General features: G+C 46.4%; 1 protein-coding gene across 2 annotated transcripts in view; it reads left to right on the top strand.

The window, feature by feature from the left end:
• MTHFD1 (methylenetetrahydrofolate dehydrogenase, cyclohydrolase and formyltetrahydrofolate synthetase 1) overlaps positions 1-20076 on the top strand; it is a 76838-nt gene that overhangs the window by 45023 nt on the left and 11739 nt on the right. For both annotated transcript variants that reach the window (XM_054026407.1, XM_054026406.1), the window contains exons 17-26: positions 92-168; positions 931-1071; positions 4971-5039; positions 9480-9591; positions 9705-9844; positions 11013-11054; positions 12074-12174; positions 13071-13248; positions 15317-15424; positions 16329-16481. In XM_054026407.1, coding sequence (XP_053882382.1) covers positions 92-168; positions 931-1071; positions 4971-5039; positions 9480-9591; positions 9705-9844; positions 11013-11054; positions 12074-12174; positions 13071-13248; positions 15317-15424; positions 16329-16481 — 1121 coding nt within the window. The remainder of the gene's footprint in view (positions 1-91; positions 169-930; positions 1072-4970; positions 5040-9479; positions 9592-9704; positions 9845-11012; positions 11055-12073; positions 12175-13070; positions 13249-15316; positions 15425-16328; positions 16482-20076) is intronic.

Here is a 20076-nt window from a genome sequence, read left to right as displayed (position 1 = left end):
AGCGACAGCATGGATAGTTCAAAGTTTGAAATCACACTTATTAGCTTAATGTGGTGGTTTCTTTTTTACTCTCTGCAATCCCCCCCTGCAGTGATGGACACAAATGACAGGTTCCTGAGGAAGATCACTATTGGACAGTCTCCAACAGAGAAAGGCTTCACGCGAACGGTAACTGGTTTCTGTCTCTTCAGCCATTTAACCCTTTGAGAAGCATGCAAGAGAAAAACAGTCCCTGAATAAAATTGTAATGTTCACCTCTCTGAGCATTTCTTCCCCTAGGAATTAAACATGTATTGTGCCGTCTCCCTGTTCAAATGAAGGTGAGAGGATTTGAAGCAGAGCCCCTAGCAGTGTTAAAATTCCCACCCCAAACCCTCCTGCATTTGGTTTTAAAGTTTGGTCACCAAAAAAGTCCTTTCCTGAATGTTGGTTTCATGGTGGACTGGAATGATTAGTGGAGACCTAAAACCAAAACCATGCGGAAATATATTGTATTTAGTGCAGCAATAACCATTGACAGCTGTTCCAGGGACTTTGTTTCTTATAGAGACTACTAGAGTTTTTTCACATGCTGCAGCATTGAGACCACTTACTTAGATTGCTCTTTAAAATACATTCTAGCATGAAACTTTGTACTTGATTTCTGATGCTAAATTACTAACTAGCTTGTGTGCCTAGAGAAATACATTTTCATATGATATTAGTAGAATAATGTGGTGCCTGTGCATTTTTCTTCAAACTGCAGAAAAATCCTAATTAAACACTGTGAACTTTAAGCACTCTTAGTTGTGATACTATCGATCTGTTTCTTTTAAAATGACAAAAATATATTTCCAAGAATTCAATGCAGCTAAAATTTCTGCTTAGCAGCCCTGACACTTTTTTTTAATTCCTCTTTTTTTTTTGGTTTTTTTTTTTTGTCTTTTACAGGCCCAGTTTGACATCACGGTGGCAAGTGAAATTATGGCAGTCTTGGCACTCACTGATGGACTAGCGGATATGAGAAGACGATTGGGCAAAATGGTGGTAGCCTCCAGCAAGAAAGGAGAGCCAGTGACTACAGATGATCTTGTAAGGCTTGGTCTACACTAAACCCCCAAATCGAACTAAGGTACGCAACTTCAGTTTAGCTGAAGTTCGAAGTACCTTAGTTCGAACTTACCTCGGTCCACACGCGGCAGGCAGGCTCCCCCGTCGACTCCGCGGTACTCCTCTCGTCTAGCTGGAGTACCACAGTCGACGGCGAGCACTTCCTGGTTCGACTTATCGCGTCCAGACAAGACGCGATAAGTCGAACCCAGAACTTCGATTGCCAGCCGTCGAATTAGCGGCCGGGTGTAGACATACCCTAAGAGAGCCATATAATCCCTACAACCCTAAATGTAAAACTCTCCCTGTTGCAAGTAAAAGTCCTCTGATGTAAAACAATAAGAAGATGGTTCCACATAGGAGGGATTGTAGGCTATTGAAAACTAGGATGAAATCCTGATCTCATTCACTTCAATTTGAGTTTTGACTTCAATGAGGCTCATATTTCATCCTGGGGGGCGGAGGGGGAGGGGGGGGGGGAGAGAGAGAGAGAGTGTGTGTGTGTGTGTGTGTGTGTGTGTGTGTGTGTATCTCCTGTATGTCAAGATGAGGCTTCAGCCCTAAGAATTAATGGGGAAATATGCAATGGCAAAAAATGCTATGATTCAGGTGAATCCTACAAAAATGCAGCCATTTGTAAGTGAGTACAGGGTCTCCAAAAAACAGCCTTGTGAAAAAAATAAAAATTTAAAAAAAGTCCCCTATTTCCCACTAAAAAGAACACTCGCTGTCCATTGCCTAACACTGTCCCTTTGACACCCACCTGAGCCTACATAGTCATTGCTGAATTTGGCACAATATCTTTCAAAAGCCTTGTTTGCCGAAGACAACAATCAGCACAACAGTGAGATGCTCGGAAATGTTTGTGTTTATTTCACCTTGTTTGGAGTGAGCCCTTTCAGAAAACTGGGCCCCCGTATGAAATGTACCAATAAAAAAATCCACCCACTGGGCCAATATCCCAAACTAGAAACTGTCACAAATATCTCAATACTAAGGCTTCTCCCACCCATCCTGCCCCACTTTAAATCTTGGTGGAATGGTCACTTTGCAAGGTGACCAAAAATTCAGCAGATTTGGGCTCTGCAGATGAACAATTAAGCTAAGGGTACGTCCAGACTACTCACCGTATCAGCGGGTAGCGATTGATTTATCTGGAATCAATATATTGCGTCTCGTTAAGACGTGATATATCGATCTCCGAACACGCTCCCCATCGATTCCGGAACTCCACTGCAGCGAGCAGCGGTAGCGGAGTCGACAGGGGAGCCGCGGCCGTCGATCCCGCGCCATGAGGGCGGGAGGTAAGTCGGAATAAGATGTCACATATCTTACATCGACACCCCCGCTCCCCCCGCCCCCCAGTGTAGACCAGGCCTAAGTTCCAAAACTGGGGGCCTTTTATTGAAAATGCCCTGGTTGAGGCTTTCAAAGCCCACTAGGGCATTTAGCCATACAGTGTCCATTGAAAGGAATGGGAGCAGTGTGACAAATCCACTAATCAGCTTTTCAAATCTCAACTCCTGCCCCCAAGACCTTCCCAGTTAAACAGGCCTGGCTAGCTCAGAACCTCAGGGAGGGGAGGCAGACGTTCTTGTTACACAGGCAGACCGCGCTTTGTCAGGGAGGTGCTTTAATACTGGTTGGAGTTTGGGTAAAATCAGTCTTGAATTATAATTGTACTTTACCTAATTGTTGCAGAGTAGGGGGATCTCATCAAATCTAACTCACTGCTTCTCTTGGCCATTCGAGTGTTTTCTCATACATTTGGCAGCCTCAGTCTCACAAGCTAATGCAGTAAAGACAACCCCCCCCCCCCCCCCATGCCCCTCCGTAGTCCTTACACAGGCAAAACTCTCTAGCTGACTCAATGAAAGCCTTGTCTGCCCAGGCCCTTCAGACATGGCACAGACAGCAGCAGTGATATCACTGTTCTGTCTGGAAGTCTGAGAAAGTTAGGAAGAAATTTTGGAGCAAAACGTAATGGCTACAAGTTCCTTGTAGGATATAAAGACAGTTGAGGGGTTTGGAAGAATACTTAGAACTGTTGAAGGGTTCACTGAATTATATAGCGGTCCAGTATCATTAATATTGTTTTGCAGTTTTTCATTATTTTCTTCTGGAGCTGGGTAAAATTAAAATTAATCTATTAAATGCAAACAAAACCTCTCAGAGTGAGATTGAAACAGGAATTAAATGAACCAGTATGTTTTTTTTTTTTGTTTTTTTTGTTTTTTTTTTTTTTTTAATAATTGCAAATTCTCCTTGTGTATAATTGAATACTATAATCCAGCTGAGAATAAAATTGTCTCAGTGAAAGAGCCCGGAAGGTTCAGGGGACTGATGGTGGATCTTAGTTCACTTGTTCAAATCCAGTCGTTGGTGGTAGTGACTTAAAATTGTTACTGCCAGGGCTGTGTAGTTGTCTCAGTTCAGTTCCTAGTGGACTGGTGTCAGTCACAAAAGCGCCCTCTCCAATGACTCTAATACAGAGGTGGGCAACCTACAGCCACGAGCTGGATCCTGCCCGTCAGGGCTTTGGATCCAGCCCACGGGATTGCCAGCCCCGTGCTGCTCCCAGAAGCGGCTGGCACCTGTGGGCCCTGGGGAAGTGGGGGGGCAGAGGGCTCTGCATGCTGCCCTCGCCTGCAGGCACCGCCTCCCACAGCTCCCATTGGCTGGGAATGGAGAACTGCGGCCAAGGGGAGCTTCGGGGGAGGTACCCGCAGGCGAGGGCAGTGCGCGAAGCCTTCTGCCTCCGCCCCACCCCCTTCCGAGGGGCTGCAGGGATGTGGTGCCGGCCACTTCCGGGAGCAGGGTCAGGGCAGGCAGGGAGCCTGCCTCACCGCTGCCACCCCGAGCTGCTCAAGGTAAGTGGCACCAGGCTGGAGCCCACACCCCGAACCTCTGCCCTGAACCCCCTGCTGCACCTCGCACCCCTCCTGCACCCCAACCCCCTGCCCTGAGCCCCCTGCCATACCCCGCGCCCTTCCTGCACCCCAAGCCCCTGCCTTGAGCCCCCTGCCGCACCCCTCCTGCACCCCAACCCCCTGCCCTGAGCCCCCTGCACACTTCCTGCACCTCAACCCCTTGCCCTGAGCCCCCTCCTGCACCCCGCACCTCCTGCCACAGCCCTACATTCATGGCCCTGCATGCAATTTCCCCCCCCTCCCCCCAGATGTGGTCCTCGGGCCAAAAAGTTTGCCCACCCCTGCTCTAGTAGATGGGGAATAATGTGCATGAAGATAAGATCACTCACTCCCCCTTTGCAGGCATCAGAAGCATTGAGGCTCCAGGGTGGAACGGTGAGCTACTACTGCCCATGCTGAGCCTATTCCATGGATAAATAGAGGACTTCAGTCTCCAGTGAGGACAATTGGGCACTTCTCACAAGCACCAAAATTCACTTTAAAAAATTGTTTCTGCCAGACAGACCTGGCCAGAATGTGGCAGTTGGATGCATTAGTTCTGAGACCAGTAAATATACATTTAGATACTAAAATGAAAAAAAAAAATACAGTGAAGACATTGAGATTTTTTTTTTTTTTAATCCTTCAATGGGATTAGCTACCATGAAATGAAAGGAAATAATGCTGCTATTGAAAGCTGAGGCAGTTCGCACAATACACTGTTTCCACGTGAGTGTCTTATTCATACTGCAGCGATCTCCCCCCTGTTTCATGACCAGAGTGTGTAGCATTCTTCAGTGAGCCACACTGAATCATGAATCTGGTACATCAGTAAGTGCTGCTAGCTTTGTTCTTTGAAGGATCACCGTGATGGAGGAAGAGCCTGGGTGTTGAGTAGGAATTTCAGAATGGTACGAACGCAGCCTTAGTAGACCTTGGGAATTGATGTTCTGTTCTCCTTTGTTCCCTTAGGGAGTGACTGGTGCACTGGCTGTCTTAATGAAAGATGCAGTTAAGCCAAACCTCATGCAGACGTTAGAGGTGAGCAGAACACTCCTTCATTGACCGCTTCTATATGTACATTCGCTAGACTGGTAAATTCAAAATGAAGCCTGGGAAAAGCTGATTTAATTGCAAAGCTTTAATTTCTTTTGATGCCTGTAAAAATGGATCTGCCTCTCCCGTTCGTTCTTTCAAGCAGCAGTTGGGGGATGCAAAGTGTTTCCGGGTTTTTTGTTTTGTTTTGTTTTTTAATTGGAGGAGATTTTGTCCACGGGAAGGGCGTTTGTCCCCATGTGCTTTGGGGCTGCTGGAAGGAACTCTCATGCCTACTCCCAGTGACTCGATCTCTTCCCTCCTCCCCATGCTTGGCACAAGTTTCTTCAGCAGGATTTTTATAAAGCGGGCTGTGGTTTGCGGGGGAGAGGAGCAGATGTGAGGCCTATGACCCCACATCCCATCTGAATACCTGCTAGTTGTTATGGTGGAGCAAGGGGGGCTAGAGAAAGGGGATCGAGGAAGTGCAGCTTCCTCTCCTTTGCTGAAAGCAATGGGGAGCTCCCTTTTCTTTCCCTGGCAGGGATCAAGGAAGTAGCAGCGTCCCCTGCACCTCCCCCTCCTCCTTAGCTGGTGCACCGAGAGCCCCCCCCTCTCAGTTTCTATCTCCTTTCACCACTGAGTAGAGTGCAAGATGATGATGATTTATCTGTATGTTTTCTCTCACCCCCATCCACTTGCTACATTTTACCCCGCCCATCCCCATCCTCAGTTTGAGTAAATAAATAACTGAGCATTCTTCTTCAAGTGATGGGTCCTGTTGTATTCCACTGTGGGTTACGCATGTGCTTGGAGTTGGGGAATTTGAAAGTCAGGTCCATTGTTCCGTGCATGTGCCCTGGCTCACCTCATGCCTTGGATCGAGAGAATAAAGGGCAGGGCAGGGGGGACCGATCGCCTCTCCAGTTCCTTCTCATCACCACCTGGTCTGGGTCGGAACTGCTTTGCGTCCGTAGCGTCAGTCTCGTCCCTTAAAATATGATTTAGCTTAGTAAATAGTTTAGTTCGTAGTTTTAGTGTTTTCATAGTTCTAGTGTTAGATTAATCGTTGGGGAACCCCCTCATACCCTGTACTGGGATTGGACTGTCCCAGGACTCCAGGCTTCACACTTTGTGCTTGTTGCCCACAATCTTCTTGATCAGCGATGACCACCAACACCACATTGCAATCAGGTTCAGTATCTGCCACTCCTTTCCCATCCATACCCAAGAAGGGTGGGAACTCCACCTCTAAAAATACCTTATGGAAACAGCCATGAGCCCTCAGTCAGACCCAGGCCAGGGAACCTCCCTGTACATTGGTCTGACTCAGCAAGGAGTGAACCTCCTGCTGCTAAATGCTACACTGGTGCCGGAGAATCTGCCTCCATAGAAGCCCCTAGTGGGATCTTCTCAGGATATGTGTGAGACTAAGTCTTCCTCAAAATACACTTCAAAGAAGTCAAACTTGGCTCTGAGCAAGCCCAACACTTTAGCCCAAGAGAACTTAGTGTGTCCTAAGTCCCAGAGGCTTGACAAGAAAGCCCATAAACATCAAGCTCCATTGGTACTGATCCGTCGGTACTGTCATCGGCACCTCCCAAACCCCTGGATCCGTCAGCACCATCCAGGACTGTTCACTGACTATCCCAGCACTGTCATTGTCAGCACCCTCTCCGACTCTGATAGTCTGGACAGAGAGACAATCCCTCTCAATCAAGGGAGAGCTGGGTCCCGTGAACTCTGGAATCCCCTCCTCAGACCCATTCCTTTCCAGAGATGTTGACTGCTTGAAGAAGTTTATCGCCAGGTCCTTCCTAGAGATGCAACTTCCCTCCAGCACCACCGCCTCTAGAACAGGAATCAGTTTTCGCCTCATTGGGAGACACCAATCCAGAGGAGCCTTCATTTCCTTACCCTACATCTCCTCCGCCACCCAAAACACTTATACCACCTTGGGACCAACTTCCGCATTTAGCTCTGAGCCACTGGCACCCTGTGACATGGTAGCATGCACGTCACCCTTTCAACCCTTCCTACTGGCTATATTGGGGGCCCTGGAACCGGGCACCCCCCCCCGCAAAGTCGGTGAGGTCTGCTAGAGAGTTGCTCCTTTCCTCCCCTGGAAGGAGGCACTCAGACCCCCCCGCCCCCCATTGGATTCTTCCGAAGAGGAAGAGCAAGACACCAGATTCGGCGGTTCCGCCAGAGCCAGCAAGCCTGCCATCATCATCTCCAGAGGAAGCAGTAACCTATGTCTCCTGCTCCCCGATGAGTTCAGGCAGTTCCAGGATTATCCTGGGGAAGAGGTTCAGGAATTCCAGCACAAACTCCTGGACATCCTCTACCCATCTGGATCCAACAAAATAGCGCTCCCCATTAGTGAGGCTATAATGGAGTCAGCTAGGGTTGTTTGGCACACACCCACTACCTGCGCTCCCACCCCCAAGAGGGCTGAAAAACGCTATTATGTGCCAGCCAAAAAGTCTGAGTTTTTGTTTTCTCACTCCTCTCCCAATTCTTTGGAAGTCCAAGCAGCTTCCGAAAGGGCTAGACAGCAACATCCCCAATCTACCCCTGTTGACAAAGAAGGTATATCTAGACCTACTGGAGAGAGAGGTCTTTCTGTCATCTAGCCGCCAGTTGAAGATAGCCAACTATCAGGCACTACTGGCCAAATATGACTTTTTGAACTGCTCCAAGTTGGCGGAGTTCACTGACAGTCTTCCACAACAGGACAGAGCTTGTTTTCAGGTATTGATAGACGAAGGAAAAGTGGTAGCGAAGACCGCTCTCCAATATGCGGTCTATGCCACTGACACCTCCTCTAGAGCCTTTATCCCTTCAGTCGGAGGCACGAGGTGAGCCAAGGCACATGCGTGGGCCAACGGACACCGCTTTCAAATTCTCCAGGAGCATGGTGCACAAGTTTAACCCGTGATGGAATGAAGATAGGGGCCACGCATCTTGAAGAAGCTCCAGTTACTGGTAAGTAACCTCTCTGGGTGAGGAGGGCTGGAGAGGATGTAACTAGAGCCAGTCACCATGGTGCCTGAATCACCCAGAAAGAGTCATTTCCTTACCACTCTTCCCCTTTACCTACACAACCTCTTTACACCCACATGCACATGTACCCAGAGTGTGTCTGCATTGCTTCTGGGAGCCCAAGTCCATAGACTTGTGGTGATGGGACGTAAGAGCCCAAGCTCCAGTCTGAGCCACTATAGCTACACAGGTATTTTTAGCGCACTAGCATGACCGAGGCTGGGAGGCTTGCTCCCAGCTGCAGTATAGACATACCCCCAGAGACCAGGAGCCTCCATGATGGTGCATTCTCTACTTGCTAGGTTCAACTCCTACATTTTCTAACCAAAACTAGTGCAGATTTATGCTGCTTGGAGCTGGGAGATAGAAGATGCAGCCCAGTCTAGTGACTAACGCACTGGTCTGGGAATGGGGATTCCTGAGGTATGTCTACGCTGCAATTAGACGCCTGCGGCTGGCCAGTGCCAGTTGACTCGGGTTCGCAGGGCTTGGGCTCGCAGACTGTTTAATTGCAGTGTAGACATTTGGGTTTGGGCTACAGCCTGAGCTCTGGGACCCTCCTACTTTGCAGGGTCCTAGAGCCCGGGCTCCACCCTGAGCCCGAACATCTACACTGCAATTAAACAGCCCCTTAAGCCAAGCCCGAGTCAACTGGCACTGGCCAGCCACGGAGTTTTAATTGCAATGTAGACATACCATTGGGTTCTAATCCCAGCTCTGTGATTAGCATGCTGCATGATCTGAGGCCCAGATTTTTTTGGGGCCTAAATCAGTTTCGGAAAGGAATTTGGTACTTAGGAGCCTAAATCCCATCGACAGATCTGGGCCTTAGTGACTTGCCAAGGTCATGCAGCAAGTCAGCAGCGCAGCTGGGATTAGAACCCAAGAGTCCCCTTTGCCAGACCTTTGCTTCAGTCACTAGACTGCATTACCCTTTCTGTCTCCCAACCCTGAGCAGAATAAATCTGCACAGTTATTTTGTTTGGAAAATGTAAGAATTTACCTGAGCTCAGCAGCACCTAAATACCTTTAAAAACATGGGCCTTAATCTCTCTCTGCCTGAGTTTTCCTGTCTGTATAATACTTGGACGATATAATGTTTGTGAAACGTTTTGAGCGCCTCAGATGGAAGGTGCTATAGAAGTGCAAAGTATTGTTATAAATTTAGCCATATCTTTCCTGGGAAGATTAATATCTCCACTTCTGCAGATTATTAAAATCCTGTTTGCTTCAGATTCTTACTACTGGGAATGAACATTTGATCAGAAGGCTTTAAGAACTGCTGTTTGCCACAAGTGTATTTTTCTCAACCTCAAATGCTGTGGCCCTTAGCCTTGCAAAGTTTCAGAAGGTAACTGAATCTTCTCTTTTTTGTGTTTTCCTGCCCTCTCTCTCTTCCAGGGGACTCCAGTGTTCGTTCATGCTGGACCTTTTGCCAACATCGCACATGGCAACTCATCCGTCCTGGCAGATAAAATTGCACTGAAGCTCGTGGGTCAGGAAGGCTTTGTTGGTAAATTTATATGTTTGCTGTCTTTCCTCTTGGAAAAGAGACTTAAAAAAAACCCCAGAAAAAAAACCACAACTCTGCCCACCATTTTAATGCGCTCTTTATTCCATCTACAGTAACAGAAGCAGGTTTCGGAGCAGACATTGGCATGGAAAAGTTTTTCAACATTAAGTGCCGGTATTCTGGCCTCCGGCCCCACGTGGTTGTGTTGGTTGCCACTGTCAGAGCTCTGAAAATGCATGGAGGAGGACCCACTGTGAGTACTAGGCAATGCCTTCTGTAGGCCCAAGGGACAGTTCTTGTTATAAATGAATCCTTTTGAAGTTCTGTGTGTAGCTAGAGGTAAAAACGGGCTAAGATCCTGACTCCCATGGATTTCACTGCGGCCAGGATTTCACCCCAGGGGATATGCCTGGCTCATTAATCCATACTTTGTTTTGTATCTGACTCTTGCAAACTTGATTCTGTGGGGGTTTTTAAGCCCTGCTGTTCCAGAACAACTCAGCTGCCTCAGCGGGTGCTGAGCGGAGAGGCACTTTTGCAATTACTTCCAATAGAGAAGCCTTCTGTCAGGCTTTGTTTTCTGGCCTTCCATAGACTACTCACCACTTGATTTGGTGAAGCAATCTGGCAGCTGTGGCTCCCTCTGGTGGCCAAATCCCTGTTACACTGTCTTGTTTGCCCGTATGGTTTCTGCGGACGCTACCAAATAACACTGTGGTACGTGCTCTCCCTGTGGTATGGAGATGAAGCCTTTGTCCCAAAGAGCTCTCAAAGCAAAGTTCTCCTAGGAACTGGAAACCTCCACCCACATTGGTAGCGAATCTAGAATTTTGCAGTTGTCAGCCCTCGCCTGCCTCCTCCCCTCTTGGTCCTTTCTGCCTTCCACCTGTGTCTCCTTCTGCTCCCGCATAGTCTTTTCCCCAGTCCATTATCCACTGTAGGCTTCATCTCCGCCCTGGAGCCTTCCCAGGTCTGAGAAGCTAAAATGATTGTTAGCAAAGTGAATCACATTTGGATATTGTTTTTCCAGCCTGGACTGTAGAGTTATATATCCTTTTACTAACGAACTCTTGTGTGTGCCACTGGCTCTTCGGACAATCTGTCGTGTGCATGCTTTTGTTTTGAGACTGTCAGTAGTAAAAGTTAATAATGTATCCCTGAAGACTGTACATGATTTTGTTTGGTACATTAGAGATGCATGCCCTGCTTGTTTTATTATTGTAATGAAGTCTCTGCACTCTAGGACATCTCTGTCACATCCGGGATATGTAATCTCTGCAATATCCTTGTATTAAAAAAAAAGATGAGCAAGTGTTATGAAGAAAGGCGACTGCAGATTAGGGTCTAATTCTTAACCTGGAATGCGATACAACTCAGTGCAAATTGCTAGCATTCATAGGAGTCTCTTGGGTTTCTTGCAGGTCACTGCTGGGGTACCCTTGCCAAAGGAATACATTGAAGAGGTAATTCTGATCATTATAAATCCAATTGTTGCCATTGGCTAACCAGCTGCTTTAATTGTCCTGCAATGCATGACCAATAACTAGTGTGCATCACTTCTGCTGCTGTCAGAGTATTTTGTATCTTAGCCTGTAATGTTTCATTTTTATAATGACAGTTTGGCTGTGCCCTCTCAAGCAGTTATCATAATTGACCTCGTCAGCGTTCAGAGCTTTTGGTTTCTCCTGAGCTCACGTAATTGTCCAAGTGCTCGATTTTTTTTTTTTCATGGTAATATCCATTCTGCTGCCTATGACCCCTTCAGTGCTGGAGCTGTGTATAGATTAATTGCCTTGCTGAAACACTGAACCAGGGTTCAAATATTCAGGGTTTCTGTGTAATTACTCCTTTCACAGACTTTCTTAGCATCAGAGGAATATTGTTTTTGCAAGTGTGGGAGGGAAATAGGTTAAAGTAAAAACTCTACATAGATGCATTTGTATACTTGGCTAATTAGCATGGCCCCTGTGTAATACTGAGGCTCACGTCTTCGCTTGTGGAACTTCTATGTGAATTTCCCTTTGCACAACTAGTAATCAAATGGCCAGCATCCCATGCTGATAACCTGAAACACTGCAAATGTAAATATGCATAAACCCAAAGCTGTTAACACAAACTTCAAAGTGTCACGAAATTCAGTGTTAATGACATTCAACACTTCACAAGAATGTGTCATGGATGAAAATGAGGTTTTACTGTAGGAGTTATTGAGCTTCTGTCTCTGCTTATGCAGGGAATGGATTAAAAGGAAATCAAGGACTTCAGAGACTTGATTCCTTCCACCTTTGGTTGGCAGCTGAAACTAACTGAAGATATCTTAAGCTGTTAAGCTAGTAATAATTCTTTGATTTCATTGTTCTGGTTAGAAATGGTCATTCCTTTATCATTATTAGTTCCATCTGCCATTAAAGTCATAGATTCCTGGTCGAAGTTTCACTGCTCCTCACAAATTGTATCTCGTTTCTCACTTTTATCATTACAGAATCTTCAGCTCTTGGCACTAGGTTGTAGTAACTTAGGCAAACAAATCCAGAATGCCCGGACCTTTGGCACTCCCGTAGTAGTGGCTGTCAATGCTTTCAAGTAAGTGAGACTAATAGTCAGAGCTGTGTTTGCAGCCATTCTACAAGTGTGAAGTGCCAGTATTCTGAAACGTTACTTTTTCTTGCTTTCTTTACAACTAATGTATAAACTGCTACCAACTAATATCTTGCATTGAACAAAATTGTCTGATAAATTTTACTAAGAGAGCTCCTTTGTCAGTCTCTTAAATTCTTTCCCCTAGTTTTAATCTTGATAAAATAGGATTGTTGATTATTGAGCCAATAATTTTCATTCTTGCCAGCCAAATGATTGTGATCGGAAGATGCTTCTGGTGTCCTGAAGATTAAGTACATAATAGTCTATGTTGTAGCTATTGCCCCTTTTTATACAAGCAACAAAGCTTTGAACTGGTATTAAATTGATTCCAGTTGCAGATTGTAGCCAGTCTGAAACTGAGTAATCAGCTAAGGATTTGCCGCCCTAAGTGAATAGTTTCTGATATGTAGCACAATATCATTTTTGCGTCTAAGAGACGTGCATTATATTCATCCAATCTCCATCCCTAGACCAACAATGGTATTCGCTTTCATGATAGTCTCTTGCGTCCTAGCACGAGAATTATGCTGGTGACGCTGACCTCTATATAGGACAGGAACAGCTGAAAATACAGGATGCTGCTCTGTCGGTTATAGATTTCTGTACAGACTGCAGGAGTTGGGGAGAGAGCTGGCTGTGCTGTGGACTGGCTTCCTTCACAGAGATAGTGGAGGCCTATGTGAAAATCTCTCCTGACTGTTACAGAGGGTCTGCTGGTTTCTAGGATTGCTTTGTTCAGCATTTTAGGATATTTTGGAGGGAAAGATATATGCTGTATGTTTAAAACAGACAAACAAATCGTCTGAGTACTACATGTGTATACATTGTCATCTTTACAGATCTGATACAGAGGCTGAGCTGCAACTGGTCATTCAACTAGCAAAAGAAGCTGGGGCGTATGATGCGGTGAAGTGCACTCACTGGGCAGAGGGGGGGAAAGGAGCTGTTGCTCTGGCTCGGGCCGTTCAGAGAGCCTCGCAGGAACCGAGTAACTTCAAGTTTCTCTACAATGTGGAGGTGAGAACATGCATTGACCCCAGGGGAGAGCTTATGTGACTTTAACAAAAATGTTTGAGGACATTACGGATTAGAATTACAGACATGCTTTGTGGTCTGTGATACTTCACGGAAGTGCATTGTATCCATTTGTTGGAGTTGCTTAGATTTATTTGCTCTTAAGTCAGTGGTTTTCAACCTGTGGTCTGTGGACCCCTGGGGGTCCGCATACTATGTCTAAGATTTCCAAAGGGGTCCGCACCTCCATTTGAAATTTTTTTAGGGATGTGCAAATGTAAAAAGGTTGAAAACAACTGCTCTAAGTAGCTGAAGATCACCCTAAAATCTGAGACTTCCCTTGGATCCTAGATCTTTTGAGTCTGGGCAGTGAATTGTAAAGTCTCTTTCCTTGCGTTTTGGACAACTGAGTGGAACTCAGAGTGTGAAGCACGTCTACTGTAGGCAACCATGGATCAGGGCAGTGGGGGTGTTTACTCCTCAGACTGAGATGCATTTTCCAGGCCATACACTGAAATGAAGAGACCTGGAGAGGTGTTTTGCTCCACTTATGATCTTTCTTAGAACTTCAGAATGTGCCTCTTGCTTTGCATGGGGTGGAGCTCAGTGAAATCTGCCTGCCCGACCACAGAACAAATACGCGAGCAATTTATTTTATATCCAAGGACGAATTTGATTTGAACTCTATTGTCTCGAGTCCACAGAGTAATCAAATAATCATTTAATGTCTCAAGGATTGAAACTCATCTGTTCTAAATACGTGGAAGCTAAGTGATACGTTTAAAATACTGCAAGTAACTGGAAACGTGGTTTATAGAGTTGATGGATGTTTCAAGTAACTCTAAGATTGTTACAGATGTAATGTGCTCTTGTAGTTCAGTTTCCGTCCACACCTTCCTCATTCTGGAGTTTTCTGCATCTCTTCTAAGAATATGGAGGACATCTCCATGTTCTACTTGCTTTTAATCCTTCATTTCCCATTTTCCCCTTGATGCTTTGCATTGCAATTAATGACTTACTAGCCAAGGAGAGACCCATGCATTCTTCAGCCAAAAGGAGGGTAGCTTCCTGGATGTCAGTATGTCATGGGCATGGGGGACAAAGTGAAAGAAGGAAGGAAAAGGTAAGGGGACATGCTTACACACACACACTGGAGAGCCACCCCAGAAACACTGATGTGATGATAATTTCATATTTAAAGTACACATGTCCCTCCCCCCACTTTGTTGTGGGCGAGTGGGTGCTGCACTGACCTCAGTTTTTGGCGTGCCCAGCCTAACACACCTTTAAAGGGGTCTGATTATCAGAAAATGCCAAGTAGCAACCCCATGAAAATCATGCCTCTTAAGCTGTCTTGAGTTGGGCACCAAAATCACTCATCACTTTTGGAAAAACTTGACTGATGTGCCAAAGTTTGGTTCTTTTATTGAAAGCCAGTGCCAGATATTCATGCTAAAGTTTCACAGTGCTCCAGTGAGAGTGACTAAATGGTCCATGAGCCTGGCTTATACATCTTCCAGTCAGTCTCTCCAAATCTGGTGTCAAACGCTAACCACCAGGTTCTGGCTTGAACATGTCTGACTTCCTCTATAGCAGAGAGACAAGGTGTGTGAGGTAATATCTTTTACTGGACCAACTTCTGTTGGTGAGAAAGACAAGCTTTTCCTTCCTTATCCTCTCTTACATGTTGTTTGTTTCCCTGAGTACCTAGAAGTGCTTTGGACTTTCAAAAGATACCTTCCCGCCCCCCGTAAGTGTTTCACTGTTGTAACCAGGTTGGATGGTTAACATGTAAGCTCAGCTTAAAGAATGTTTACACATATTTTCTTGCTTCTGGTGACAATAAATGAGTCTTGTTTGTCCTACTGTCAAAAGAAACCACTGTAATGTGATTAAGTGAAACCTGTTTTGAAAACCCTCAAATTATTGTAGAGCTCTATAGATCTGCAAATAGAAATTGTTGTAATAGCTGCAGGTTGCGCATCCCTTGACATATTACAGGACTAAAGAGCTTCTGTGATGTGACAGCCCTTGATAGACTGGCCATCATTGACTTGTTTCTCTTTTCTAGCTCCCAGTTGTAGAGAAGATCAGAATTATTGCACAGCAGATTTATGGGGCAGAGGACATTGAGCTATCTCCAGAGGCAGAGCAGAAAGTTGTAGTGTACACTAAGCAGGTGAGTTCTCCAAATCACTGTTGCCCATTGTCTTTCCCCTTTAAAACATCTGCACTAAACGGTTGTGTTTTTAAAATGTGAATTCCATATGTGAAGAGCTGTGTCAGTGCTAATCAAACCATGCACCTACAGACTGGAGCCATTGGGCACAGCTACTGGGAAAAGGGGGGTGTTTTGGATAGGAACTTACCCAGATTGAAACACTGCCTCCCCCGATATTTTAAGTCATGTCACCATCCTAGCTGGTCTCTCTTTCTCCTTCTGTAATAGGGCATTGGTGATAATTCCATCCCTTGCAGCTAGGCTATGAGAGTTAATGTCTGTAAAGGGTTTGGAAGCTGAGTGCTGTTCAGATGCTAGGTGTTTTCTCGGTGTCTGGCATGTTTTGAATGACTTCTCTTTTGGAGAACATTCTTTTGTGAAATTATTTGTATGGCTGCTCCCTTTTCATATTTCTTACATATCCCTTTATATTCTACAGACCATTCATATCATAGCCGTGTAATTGCTGGTTCCTCACACCCTGCAATTATATTGATCAGATAATCTAAAGACTTCAGATGGGCTGAGAACTTTAATTTTGAGCTGTTAAAATCAAAATTAATTTAAAAAACACAACACAAAAATGCTCAGTTACATATTGGATTCCTACAAAAGCATTAAACTCTTCTCTGATTGGATCTGGCCATGACAACGTTTGTTTTTTCCTTAGTGACTGGAGAGAAGAGGAAAGGTGATACTGTCAAATCAGTTTTGTATCTCTCAGGTTGTAGGAAAAGCAGTTACTGAGAGATGAGTTGGTCTGTTAATCCAAAGAATGGCAGAACCAAGCAGATTACATAGATGAAAGTTTTATTTTTGCACTTTACAAATGATAATTTTTTTCCCCTTCTTGTTTCCCCAGGGATTTGGGAATCTGCCTATTTGCATGGCTAAAACTCACCTGTCGTTGTCTCATGACCCAGAGAAGAAAGGCGTGCCTACAGGCTTTATCTTGCCTATCCGAGACATCAGGGCCAGTGTAGGTGCTGGATTCCTGTATCCATTGGTAGGAACGGTAAGTGTCATAGTTAAAACCTCAGCTCCATAAAGGAAAAACGTTTGGAAAAAAAGCGTGTGCATTCCAGTTGGTGGTTTGAATCAGTGGTTCTTGCAGGTATCCTACAAGAGGGAACTCTGCATCCCATACACCTTATCGATGTAGATTTACAGAGTGTAGTAATGTGTCAATGTAGTGCTCCCAATGGAGTGTCTGTACAATGCGCTGGATGCCCTTGATAGTTTTTTTAAAATATGCTAAAATAAACAGACCCCCTCAGTTCCTTCAGATAATTCCAATATCCAGCAGCAACATAAATGTGGCTGACTAACTGACCTTACACGTGGTCCCAGAGGCCTGGTCTATACCAACGCTGTAAGTTGATTTAACTTACACTAGTTAAGTTATGTAACTTAAATCGACGTAGCTTAGATCGACTTACAGCGGTGTCTACACCGCACTATGTTGATGGGAGAGTGCTCTCCCATCGACTTACCGCATTTTCACCAGACCCACTAAATCGACGCTGCTGCATCAATTGCAGTGGCACCGATTCAGCCAGTAGTGAAGGCAAGTCCAGTTCCACACCTAGCCCTAACCAGTGCCAGTTTCATCATGAGCCAGGGCAAAAAGGGAGGGCCACGCAACCTGCCATGAGGCTAACACTTCCTCTCCAGATCTGCACCCCAGGGTTTGAGTTCTCAGGGCCCTAACAGAGAATTCCCTGCTATCTGTCCCATCTTACGTTGAAAGGGCTTTGGGTAATTAGTGTCTGTCCAGCACAGCACCTGCATATACCACTGATAGAACACCAGTCACTCCTTTTCCGTAATACTACAGAGTAATTTAGTCTGTTTAGAAGTAGCACTCAATGTGCACTATACAGTCAGTGATGCAATGGGATATTTATTACTTTCCTTGTTATGTGATTGAAGGAATGTTTATTACAGCAAAGACTCCCAGAATAACACTGGCCTTGAACAAGCTACTTAACTTCCCTGAGCATCCCTGTCTTCAGAATGGGGATAATTCTTAGTTCACAAGCGTGTTCTGTAGCTTGGAATTGTAAAGTGCCTTGAAATTCTGTAGCTAAAGGCTCTGTATAGCTGCAGAGAATTAGTTAAAAAAACTACTTGAATGCATCAAAAGCAAGGTAAGCTCCTCCTCCTGCGTTGCAGTAAACAGTTGATTCATACTCTATTGCTGCTGATGATACTAAGGCCTTGTCTACACTACGAGAGTAGTTCGATTTTACTTAAATCGAATTTTTGGAATCGATATTGCAAAGTCGAACGTGTGTGTCCACACTAAGGACAGTAATTCGACTTTGTGAGTCCACACTAACGGGGAAAGCGTCGACATTGGAAGTGGTGCACTGTGGGCAGCTATCCCACAGTTCCCGGAGTCCCCGCTGCCCATTGGAATTCTGGGTGGAGCCGCAAATGCCTTCTGGGTAAAAAAAATGTGTCCAGGGTGCTTTTGGGTAACTGTCGTCATCCGTCCATCACTCCCGCCCTCCCTCCCTGAAAGCGCCGGCGGGAAATCAGTTCGCGCACTTTTCTAGTCAGTGACAGCGCGGACGCCACAGCACTGCGAGCATGGAGCACACTGCGACCATCGCTGCAGTTGTGGCCGCTCTCAACGCCTCGCAGCTTATCATACACCTTTCCCTGAGGCAGATGCAGATAAGTCAGGCGAGGAGGCTACGTCACCGCGGTGATGGCCTGAAGTCTGAGAGTAGCACAGACCTCTCAGAAAGCAGGGGACCCAGCGCCGAGGACATCACGGTCGCAATGGGTCATGTTGATGCCGTGGAACGGCGATTCTGGGCACGGGAAACAAGCACTGAGTGGTGGGACCGCATAGTGCTGCAGGTCTGGGATGAATCCCAGTGGCTGCGAAACTTTCGCATGCGGAAGGGAACTTTCCTGGAACTTTGAGTTGCTGTCCCCTGCCCTGAAGCGCAATGACACCCGGATGCGAGCAGCCCTGACTGTCCAGAAGCGAGTGGCCATAGCCCTCTGGAAGCTTGCAACGCCAGACAGCTACCGGTCAGTCGCGAACCAGTTTGGGGTGGGCAAATCTACTGTGGGGGTTGTTGTGATGCAAGTAGCCAAGGCAATCGTTGATGTACTGCTGCCAAAGGTAGTGACCCTGGGAAACGTGGAGGCGATCATAGATGGCTTCGCAGCGATGGGATTCCCAAACTGCGGTGGGGCCATAGATGGAACTCACATCCCTATCCTGGCACCGGACCACCAGGCCAGCCAGTACATTAACAGAAAGGGCTACTTTTCCATGGTGCTGCAAGCACTGGTGGACCACAGGGGACGTTTTACCAACATCTACGTGGGATGGCCGGGCAAGGTTCATGACGCTCGTGTTTTCAGGAACTCTGGTCTGTTTAGACGGCTGCAGCAAGGTATTTACTTCCCGGACCACAAAATAACTGTTGGGGATGTGGAGATGCCTATAGTCATCCTCGGGGACCCAGCCTACCCGCTAATGCCCTGGCTCATGAAGCCCTATACTGGCGCCCTGGACAGTGAAAAAGAACTCTTCAACTACCGGCTGAGCAAGTGCAGAATGGTGGTGGAGTGTGCTTTTGGCCGTCTCAAGGGGAGATGGAGAAGCTTGCTGACTCGCTGTGATCTCAGCGAAACCAATATCCCCATTGTTATAGCAGCTTGCTGTGTGCTCCACAATCTCTGTGAGAGCAAGGGGGAGACCTTTATGGCGGGGTGGGAGGTTGAGGAAAATAGCCTGGCTTCTGATTACGCACAGCCAGACAGCCGGGCGATTAGAAGAGACCAGCGGGACGCGCTGTGCATCCGGGAGGCTTTGAAAGCTAGGTTCCTGAGTGAGCAGGGTAACCTGTGACTGTAAAGTTTGTGTACAGAGAAGCCGAACCTGCCCCCATTTCTTTACCCAGTTAATGTTGACTATCCTCTCCAGTTACATACCCCCTTCTCCCCCCCTTCCAACACACGTTTCGAAATAAAATCAGTTCTACTTTGTTAATGAACACCGTTTTCTTTACTACTGTTTTCGCGGGAATTTTTTAAAACTGGGACGCGGATTGTGGTGCGGAGCGGGTGTAGTGTAGTGACGCAAAGAAAGCTTCTAAACTCAAGGATTGACAGGCTCCGCTGTGGTGGGCTGGTTCTTTCAACGGAGCCTGTCACCCCTCCTGATCGGGACTGTGTGTATGGGGGGGCTATGTGACTTTGTGGCAGGGGGAGGACGGTTACAGATCTCCTGCTGTGTGGCTCTGTGATCCTGCATAAGGACCGCCGCTTAAGATCTGTAACTGCCCTCCCCCGCCACAAAGTCACAGAGCAACCCACCCCCCACTACAGAACATGAAAACCACCTCCCAGACTGACCAGGGCAACTAGTCACTGCACTGTGTATGTGCCCTGCTGCTGTACCTGCCCCCGCCTATGTACCCTGCCAAAGGTGACTGTCCTGTCCAATTACCATCCCCCTTTCCCCCCCTCCTCCAAAAGAACACGATGGAAACATTAGTTAACAGAAACATATTTTTTATTATCAACTACACATGGAACTGGGAGGTGAAACTTGGACGGGGGCTTGTGTCAGGCGGGAAGGA

This window comes from Malaclemys terrapin, chromosome 4 (assembly GCF_027887155.1).
Source record: "Malaclemys terrapin pileata isolate rMalTer1 chromosome 4, rMalTer1.hap1, whole genome shotgun sequence".
Lineage (NCBI taxonomy): Eukaryota > Metazoa > Chordata > Testudines > Emydidae > Malaclemys > Malaclemys terrapin.
The sequence above is the reverse complement of the archived record's forward strand: the minus strand, read 5'-3'. Positions and strand labels throughout refer to the sequence as shown.